Raw genomic sequence first — 10,099 nt, forward strand, 5'->3', positions numbered from 1 at the left:
AAATGTTGTTGAATGATATATATATATATATATATATATATATATATATATATATATATATATATATATATATATATATATATATATATATATTTGAAATAATTGCAAAGTTTTATATATCTTAGTTTAAAAAATCTTATTTTATAATTAATTTCTTATTGTTTTAAACATGTTTATGTAGAAAGTTTAATTATATAGTTTTATTCTATGCAACTCATAGATATTTACATGGTATTAGATATTACCATTGCTTTTAGTGAAGATTTACAGATATTTACATGCTATTAGATATTACCATTGCATATTAGTGAAGATTTAGAGGTTATTTGACTATGCTTAAAAATAAGCTTTTTTACGATATTACCATTGCTTTTAGTGAAGATTTAGAGGTTATTTGACAATGCTTAAAATAAGTTTTTTGATTTATTATGGTTCCATACCGGTTTTAGTTAAAATGAGTGTTTGGATATATAGTTTTTTAAAAATAGCTTATAGCGATGTATAACCAAAGATAAACTATATTTGATAAACTGCTCCAAACTTATCAAAACTCCTTGTAATTTATAGCACTTTCAAATTTCTAGGAAGTTTTTATTTTTCATTTTTTTTTCCAAACAGTAAAAGAAATGCTTATCAAGTTATAACATTTTGACACCGTATAAGGTAATCCAAACATTATTTTAAAAACTCTGTTTTAATACCGCAATAAGCTAATAAGTTAAAAAAAACACTTATCATTTAAAATAAACACTCCCCAACTATGGCGGATCTAAAAAAAAAAATGAAAGGTTGCACAATTTTTTTAAAGATTGCACTACTAAAAAAATTTCATTTCTGAAGGCCTTTCCATCACAAAATTATCAAGAAACCAACAAATTTACTCTAGATTCACAATTATTAGATTTGTGATGGATTGTCAACAGATTCATAATAGATTTGGCATGGATTTCCAATGAATTTGTGACACATTTCGATGAATTTTCACTAAATTTACATTCGACGAGAAAATTTGAAAGGTAACATGTCTTACCCCATGCTACATAATAGATACTCCCATGCTCCCAAAAAACCCCCTTAATAAAAAAAAACGACCCTTTCACAAATTATGTAAATTTATATACATGATTTGTAGTTGAAATAAAAGAAGTTAAGGAGAATTTGATATTTGAAGTTACTTTTTCATACGGTGTAATTAAATAAATCAATAAGGTTGTGATGCTCTGTATTAACGTGTTCAAAGTATATAAGGCTTTGTCATCATAATTAGGGTCTCACTTATTGTGTATATATATCCATGAATATAAACATAACTTTATATTAATTAGTCCTAGGTCCTCTTCCTTATATATATACCCACGTAGACACATTTACATAGATGATGCCAAATTAATTTTAGTTAGTTGGATTGGAAATCCATTAACCAATCTTGCTGATGGGAAAAATGACATTCTATCCTCCTTAACTTGGGTCCACCTGAAACAAGTAAATGATTTTGTCATGTTGGATTCCTAATAGACATACATACACATATATAAATGTATATATACATGCATGAATGCATAAACATACCAACCAAGATTAAAGCTTTTAAAACAAAGTCAAACCTGTAAGAAATAACAAAATAATGTAAAAAGAGGGCGATCTGAAGTCGTGCCAACTCTGCCCCAGGACACAAACGAGCTCCTCCTCCAAATGGTGAATAAAATGGACTAGTTCTCCAATTTCTCTTGTCCTTTTAGCAATATAACTAAGGTTCTTAATATGGTATAAAGGTAAAGTACACGTGTAACAAAATATATAAAATGAAATATATATAAAACTTACTTGGTTTTGGGGATCCATCCATCTCCAAGGATTAAAACTATTTGCCTTTTCATGAAAGTTTTCGTCTTGATGAATTGCCGAAAGAAATGGAACCACAAAGCTTCCTTTGGGGATAACGTAATCTACATATCGTAAGCAAATTAACCAAGTAATTGCCATGAGTGAGCATGAAATATTGCTTTTGAATTATCATATTCTTATTGAATGGGCGACAAACATGTATGTAACAACATAAATCAACCAAGTAAGGCATAGTAAGGGGGTGTTTGAGATTGTTTATTTAAAACAACCCATATTTTTTTTTAGTAAAAAGTGCAAGGTATAAGACAAATTGTGTTTATAAGTGTAATGAGGAAATAACTTATCTAAAACCCCTTATTTAAATCAATAAGTATTTATGAAATCTTTATATACAAACGCTTAAAACTCTATATTAGGGGTGTGAAATCGTTATAAGTCAATAAACACTTTCGAATAAGCAATCCAAAACACCTCATGACTTTATTTTGTTTATGATAGTTATATAAAACTTGAAGTGAAAATAAATATACCTTGATATTCAACATCTTCTTTGGCCTCCCTCATCAACCAAATTGCTATCCCACCTAGGCGAAGAGTTTCATCGATAACCTGCATCAAGTGACAATAATAATGGTTATGATATGTGCTTATACAATTAAGTATATAAATGTTTCATGTAACAATAAAAAATTAGAAACTCTTTCAGAATGCAGATTAAAGTTGATCATAATAAATAAGAGCATAGTTCTATTAATAACATGTAATAAGAGTCTTCCATATAACGAATAAAACATGAATTGAAAGGAAATGAGTAAAGAGACTACTTACATTCTGTGTAAATGACATCGATTTGTAGTCTTCCCATGTTAACATATATATTTCACCATCCGAATCAAGTCTTTTATTCCTTATATTTTGGTGCTCCTCCTATATACATGATTAACGAAAGTATAAGATTTAAAAGATGAATAAAATACATCCTCACAATATATCTTTACTATCACAATACATGGTTTTGTATGTTGCAAAAAGTATAGTCTCCAAATGATAAAGAAGAGCCAATGTAGCTACTTCGACGATAAGATCAGTATATAAATATAACATACAAAAACTAGTATATAAATCCCAAAAAGAATACAAGTATATATGTTCCATTTTGAATAAATTAAATTAATGGACAAAATGAAGTATGTTCTATTTAGTTAAAGTATATTCTATTATATTTTCTCTTCTTAAGATTTCCTTATATATTTCTTTAAAGCATGGTTAGCTTATATGCTATCTTATTTTGAAGTTTTAGATTATCATGTTTCACAAACAAAAAGTAACTTATAAGTTACGTTTTAAAAAAGTTATTCATTCTAGCGTTTCAACAACCTTATAAAATGTTATTTTAACTCTTCTAGCTATATATTTTATTAATTATAAAAATACTCAATTTGTTATATACCATTTTATGTCATATTACATATTTCACCTACCTTGTCACCTAGCTTATTAATCAACCATCAACTAGCTTTTAGTTCATCAAATGTAGCGTTAATGGTAAGTTTCGATGTCTTCCTATATTTACATAAAAAAAAACACAGTACCAAAAGTTTATTAGCAGCTTCTGGAGAAGTGGTCAAGAAATATATAGCAAAAAGCATGGTTTTAGCGGTTGTCTCATTTCCGGCGAATAAGAGGTTAATGATGAAGTCAGAAATTGCTTCGTCTCGAAGACTTCCCTCCTCCACTAGTCTTCCAACCAAACCACCATCACCATCACACTCACCATGCCTCGTTTCATGTATTATTTTCTCAATCTTTCTAATTATATTTTTCCTTGCCTGCGAAACAATCATTTCAATAACTTTAGTCATACTTGTTTAACGGTTGATATTTTTGTAATATAACTTCAAGAACAATTTTAAAACAAATTCATTGAGTACAACAAAATGTATAGGTTATTGACACATGAGTACAAAAGAAGCCACATTTTTGTAATACAATTCAACCATATTACTTAGTAAAATTATAATAATTATGTTTCAAATGAATTAGCAAATATTAAATCACCTCTTACGTTAACACAAGAGGGTTTACATATTTAAAAATAATGATTACAAGAGCATAGTAAAAAACATGTAAAAGTTTAATTAGAAGTGCACAAATACAACCATATGTAAAATATCATATTAACTTTAATATATGAATATCCAACATGCCTACCCATAGGTATGGTTACAAACTCTATTTTTGGGACTTAGGGGTGTTTGGATAAGGAAAAAAGAGGATGTTTATTGCTTATTGCTTATTTCCACCATAATAAACCAAGTTTAAGTGTTTTGATAGGAATCTTTAAAAATCAGCTTATTGTGGTAAGGATAAACTAAATAAACTGATTTTAATAAACATCTTCCCCTTGCTTATTGTTTATTGCTTATTCCCACCGCAAATAAACTAATAAGCAATAAACTAATAAACTATAATCTAATTTATCCAAACATTCATTAGTTTTCAAAAGACTCCACATATAGTCTTGAATACGGATATCAAAGATATTCGTACCCTATGTATATATACCTGATATCCAAACCTAAAATGTAAGTTGTACATATAAAGTAGACGTTTAACTAAATGATCACTTACATTCATAGCAGTGTGATAAGCAAAACCAGGCAAACTGACGGGAAGTGACAAACAACCATCTACAAAGGTTGAGAAGAGTTGCGCCATTTCACCGACTTCTGATTCACTTGATACCCCTAGGAGTTGATTCACCATCAAGTTTATAGCCAACTAAAACCAACAATATCACACAACTAGTCAAATCACATAGAAGTATCTTGGTATCTTATATTAGTAAAAAGTGTGTATGTGTCGTGTTTGAAAATGTTTATTACGAATCATTATAGCTTGGGGTTTTTTAATTAATTAAAAGAAAAGGTTTCAAACACTTTTACATCATGGGGTAGATCTAATTAATTAATTACTAAAGCGAAAATCTTCTTTATTTATAAGATGATATCAGATACTCTTGTTGAGTTGTTGTCATAATATAAATACCAATATACAAATATGCAAATACCGAAACACGCCATGGTAATAAGTAATTGTTTAATTTAGCTTTATCTTATTATCAAATCACTAATCTAACTATATAAATAAAACACCACTTATTCAAAGTTGTTTCTTTGGTTTAGTTTAGTTTGAGATTTTACTAAAATTGTGTCAAATCGAATCAATTACAATCGTAATACGACTCATGGTTTAAAAGACTATAGATGTTGGACTTGGCATACTTGAAGGACTAAAACTACATGTCAAACTGATGTATAGGTGGTAATTATGTACTTTCTCTACACATAATCAATTTCCCACATGAGTTTGACTTTCAAGCAAGATACTCGTTGACTTTCAGCATCCCCTCTATCGGCACATGCATGGCATATTTATCACCACAGAACAACCTATTGAACTCCCCCACGAGTCATACTTGGTAGTTTGTGCAAAATAATTTATGTTGTGTACTTGTGTTAAATATTCCATTTTCATAAGTCTTCATTATATATTGATGCGTTTTTTTATGTACCAAAAATTCGAAATATAAGCCAGATGACAATTAAGATTATATATAATGTGACTAACCTTTCTACAAACATCCTGAAGCAAAATGGTCTGATTATGATGCAAAGTGGCAAATGTTTGATGCATAACAAGCTGTATATCTATCAAGAAACGAGATTTAAGGGTGTCAGTGCGCATCATATTTGAAGCAATTGTATGAAGCTTCCGATGTTGGTCGCCTTGAGCAGTGATGACACCATTTTTCCCAACAAGGTCTCGAAACGACTTTGGGTAACTTGATTGGAAAAACCTTCCCTCGTTTTGCATCACATATTTGTTAAAAATGGGATCAGCCGATACCACTGCCCTTCTTCCAAATATATTGCATGAAAATATCTTTCCATACCTATAATTTATACAATTTTTTGTTAAATTAATTTATGTATATAATTAAAGGTTCATTTGAGACATGAGTTTTTTTGCAAGACGCGTGACCTCAATGACAGTCATTAATATGGAGATAAAAAATGAAAAGCAATTAAAATAATACAATAAATGAAAATAAAGCAAAAAAAAATTTATAAATTTTCGTCAATTATTTTTTAAGAAAATAAAAACAGATCAGTTTCGCATACAAATATTTCAACCAAAATTTTGTTCATAATAACTTTTGTTGGAATAATTATATACGTAATATTCTATTTGAAAATATTGAAAAATTAAAAAAATTATGTTTTGTAATATTCTAGTAGAAAATAAACATACATAAACATACAATTATCATCATCATCATCTCTAGTGAATGAATGTTTTTTTACCACATGTCAATTTCTAATTAGTTTTGATACTTGTAATTTTATGATATTTTTTAAATAAATAATATCCACAAGTCAATTTATGTTTTTTTTTTTTTTTCGAATTTTAATATTAAAAAACCACACAATCTTATACTTATATATGTAAAATATCAAATGTAATAAATATATAATAAATTACAATTAATATGTTTCTTCGTTACTTATTTCAAAATTTTATTTTAAAAATACTGTTATTTACATTTTAATATTTTATTTTTTTAATCAACCCGTATAATACATGAGTTTTTACATCTAGTATAATATTTCGTTAGAATATTGGATGTGATTTTAAAAACCGTAATTTTTTTTGACAAAAAGATGACGAAAATAATATTTTACTTTTTTTAATGTTAATTTATTTTATATTTTATAATATTTTTTGTTGACATCCAGAATGATTGGCTAAAAATATGTCCCATTTTCTTACAAAATTATATAAATATGTTAGTTTCTGTACTTTATCATTTTGAACGTTTCATTCTCATCTTCTTAGTACTTTATATATAAGTATGTTTTTATTGAATTTGTTAGTTTTTTATTTATATTTTTAAAACAGCTGTTCTTCTAATACATAAATAATTTTGAAGAAATCCTTTATTTTTCAAACATATTTGTTTTATAATTGGAATAAAAGCATATATTTACATTTTAAAAATATATACTTAATTTATAAAGTTTTACTATTAGTAGACGATCCAATTTTGGCTTAGTCAGACGATAAAGTTCAAAGCAAAATGTTGATAACATTCACCGGTAACTCAGTAATAAAATTGTTTTTACATTTGATACCAGAGGCGTTCCAAAATTATTTTGGGTCCAATGCGAGAGGGAAAAATGAACCCTTAAAATACAATTTTTTTATTAAGTTTTTTTATAATAACTCAATAATTGAAAAAAAATTATTTTTTATTATCTTTTAAATATAACAATTTCCATAAAATAATTTGGGCCCTTTATAAAGTTGGGCCATGGACGGTCGTTCCTATCGCCCACCCTCTGGGACGAACCTGTTTGATACAAATGTGGTTAATTAAAAAGAAAATGTATTTATATCTTACAAATTTTATATTATTATTATTATTATTGCTATTATTATTATTATTGGAACCTGTATATTAGAAAATAACAGTCCTAATTGTCAAATTAAAACTGTCAAAAGATAGTAGGTTTTATATAATGTTACGTAAGAAAGAAACTAGTATATGAAAATATTATGAATACAAATTAAGACTAATTAAAAGTAATGGCTGTTATATAAAAGTTGTGAGTATATAAAAAGGTATAAATAACATATGAAAAGGTAATATTTCTAGCGTTCAAATAAAATTGAAATAATTCAATGAGCCATGAAAGTTCAAAAGTATAACGGAATCCGTATATGAAGCATATCTAGTTTTGGTCCTTAATTTTATATACCGATTCGAAACAAGAAAATAAAATGATTAGTAAATTATAGAAATAGTCCCTGTGGTTTAGTTGAAATTTTAGTTTTGGTCCTTAAATTTAAAATTTAATAGGTTTCATCCTTGATGTTTGTGAATATTACACTGAAGGTCATTGCTCCATATAAAAAACCAAATTACTTTTTTTTTTCTTTTCACAATTTAATATATATATATATATATATATATATATATATATATATATATATATATATATATATATATATATATATATATATAAATTATTTCTTTTATTTTTATTTTAATAGAATTAATATAGATTATTTTTATTTATTTAAATCAATTTTCTAAATTTTTAGAAAATCATATTAATTAAATTATTTACTTATTGATTTATTTCTTTATTTTTCTTTGTTTTCGTGGTTTAAAAAGCTTTTAATATTTTTGACGTTTTATTTGAATATATTATTTAATGTTGTTTGGTTTGATATTTTTTTTGTTTAAATTCTATAATGATTTTTTTGACTTTTTTTTCGAATAAACAAATTAAAACAATAACCGGATAACTGTTAGTTTTACAATAAAATTAGTTAATAAATGTTTTTTTCTTTTTCCTTGAACAGTGTGTGTATATATATATATATATATATATATATATATATATATATAGAGAGAGAGAGAGAGAGAGAGAGAGATTGAATAGTTTTACTTTGGTTTTTATATGAAAATAATATAATTATTTAGACAATAAATAAAGAAGCATTGACATATAAGTAAATGATGTAAACAAAAAACACATAAAACCATAAAACTTCTAAAAACAAAAGAACAAAAACTAACATGTAAGTGAATGATATAAACAAAAAACACATAAAAAACAACATTAAATAATTATATTAGACTATTTGTAGTTATTCGGTTTATTATTTTAATTTATTAATTAAAAAAAACCGTTAACAAAATCATTATATAATGTAAACCTACAAAACTTTAAAAAAAATCAACATTAAATAATATATTCATATAAAACATCAAAAATATTAAAATATTTTTAAATCACAAAATCTTTTTATGAGTAATCATAATTTGATTTTATATAACTTAGATAACTGATTTAAAAAATAACAAAAATAATTTTACAAATAATCTGTATTAAATCTTTTAAAATAAAGACCAAAGAACTCAATGCAATATTCAGAGACATAAGAATATAAACCTATCAAATTTTAAACAGGGAAATTTCAACCAAACCGTCGTAGAGACCATTTCTGTAATTTACACTAAAACAATATATGGGTTGAATCCTATTTCTTGAACATGTATGCATTATTTTAATCGAAAAAAAAAAAGAAACGTGTAGAAGCCTATTATGAGACGTAGACGGTAGACCCCTATTCCATTGCCTGAAGATACGGAACAGTAAGAGTTGTGATTTCAACTCCCACCGGCTGCCGACAGCTAATCGAGTTTTTAAACTGCTAAGAGTTGAATTAATGAATATCAACTCTTATCTTCATCAGTTTAAAAACATCGATTTACCATTTATTACATGAATCGAGTATGATTATGATATTTCACGTTAACCTAGTTGCCTTTGTGTTTCACGTACCTTAAAACTTGTTGTTTGACAAACGTCGCAGGATGAGAGCTTGCAACAGAATTATACCAACTGATGCTATCTCCAACTATAGGCCACCCTCTTCCTCCTGGAGGGAGTTTACCCTTGTTTCTTTTTAAATTTACAGATTTTGCCACGTATATACATAACAACAACACAGGGATCACATAGCCCCACACCATAATGATATGGTGGTGAAGCTAGGTGATGATGCGATGAGCTTGAGAAGCTAGTTAATGATGGTGGTGTCGGTGGTCAAGCAAGACGATGGCGGAGGAGTGGCGGTGGGCCGGTGGCGGTGAAGGTTGGTATATATAATGGTGGTGTTTTGAGTTCTTTAGGTGATTGCTGGCTTTTAAACAACATAAAGACTCTCTTACGTATATTTAATGTTGCAACCCTGATGTTTGAGACATTTCTCCATTTTTCCCTTGAAAATTAAGTTGTTTAGGGTGTTAAATTGCATATTTCTATAAAAGTAGGGTTACGTTAGAATTTTAGTTGAGAGTTGAGATCCTAACTTCATTAGTTATTATTAATTAAGTTTATTTGAGAAAGACAGAAGTCGAAAACAATGGGTTCGAACATTTAGTAAAGTATCGTGAATTAAGTAAGGGTGTACAAATTTGAAGGGGATGTTTATGAAAATATATGAAAGTATTATTTTTAAATAAACTAAAGCAAGGAGCATTTTAAGCATCGTTGACGAAAATAGTTTCCTATGATAAACTATACCCACGTTCTTTCCTTAAGAAGAGGAATTTCAGAAGCTAAATACAATATTTTTATTCATTTATTTATCATATCTATATGTAGTTATTTTTTTT

At 27.0% G+C, this 10,099-nt stretch overlaps 1 protein-coding gene across 1 annotated transcript; it reads right to left on the reverse strand.

The window, feature by feature from the left end:
• Positions 1–1,250: 1,250 nt before the first annotated feature.
• On the reverse strand, positions 1,251–9,561 carry LOC111905630 (abietadienol/abietadienal oxidase). The gene is made up of 9 exons (XM_023901322.3): positions 9,264–9,561; positions 5,476–5,800; positions 4,477–4,626; positions 3,438–3,674; positions 2,674–2,772; positions 2,376–2,454; positions 1,825–1,946; positions 1,605–1,732; positions 1,251–1,473 (listed from the first exon to the last, which is right to left on the reverse strand). The coding sequence occupies exons 1-9, from the start codon at positions 9,452–9,454 to the stop codon at positions 1,368–1,370; spliced, it is 1,437 nt and encodes a 478-aa protein (XP_023757090.1). The 5' UTR covers positions 9,455–9,561; the 3' UTR covers positions 1,251–1,367.
• Positions 9,562–10,099: the final 538 nt, after the last annotated feature.

This window comes from Lactuca sativa, chromosome 8, assembly GCF_002870075.4.
Source record: "Lactuca sativa cultivar Salinas chromosome 8, Lsat_Salinas_v11, whole genome shotgun sequence".
Lineage (NCBI taxonomy): Eukaryota > Viridiplantae > Streptophyta > Magnoliopsida > Asterales > Asteraceae > Lactuca > Lactuca sativa.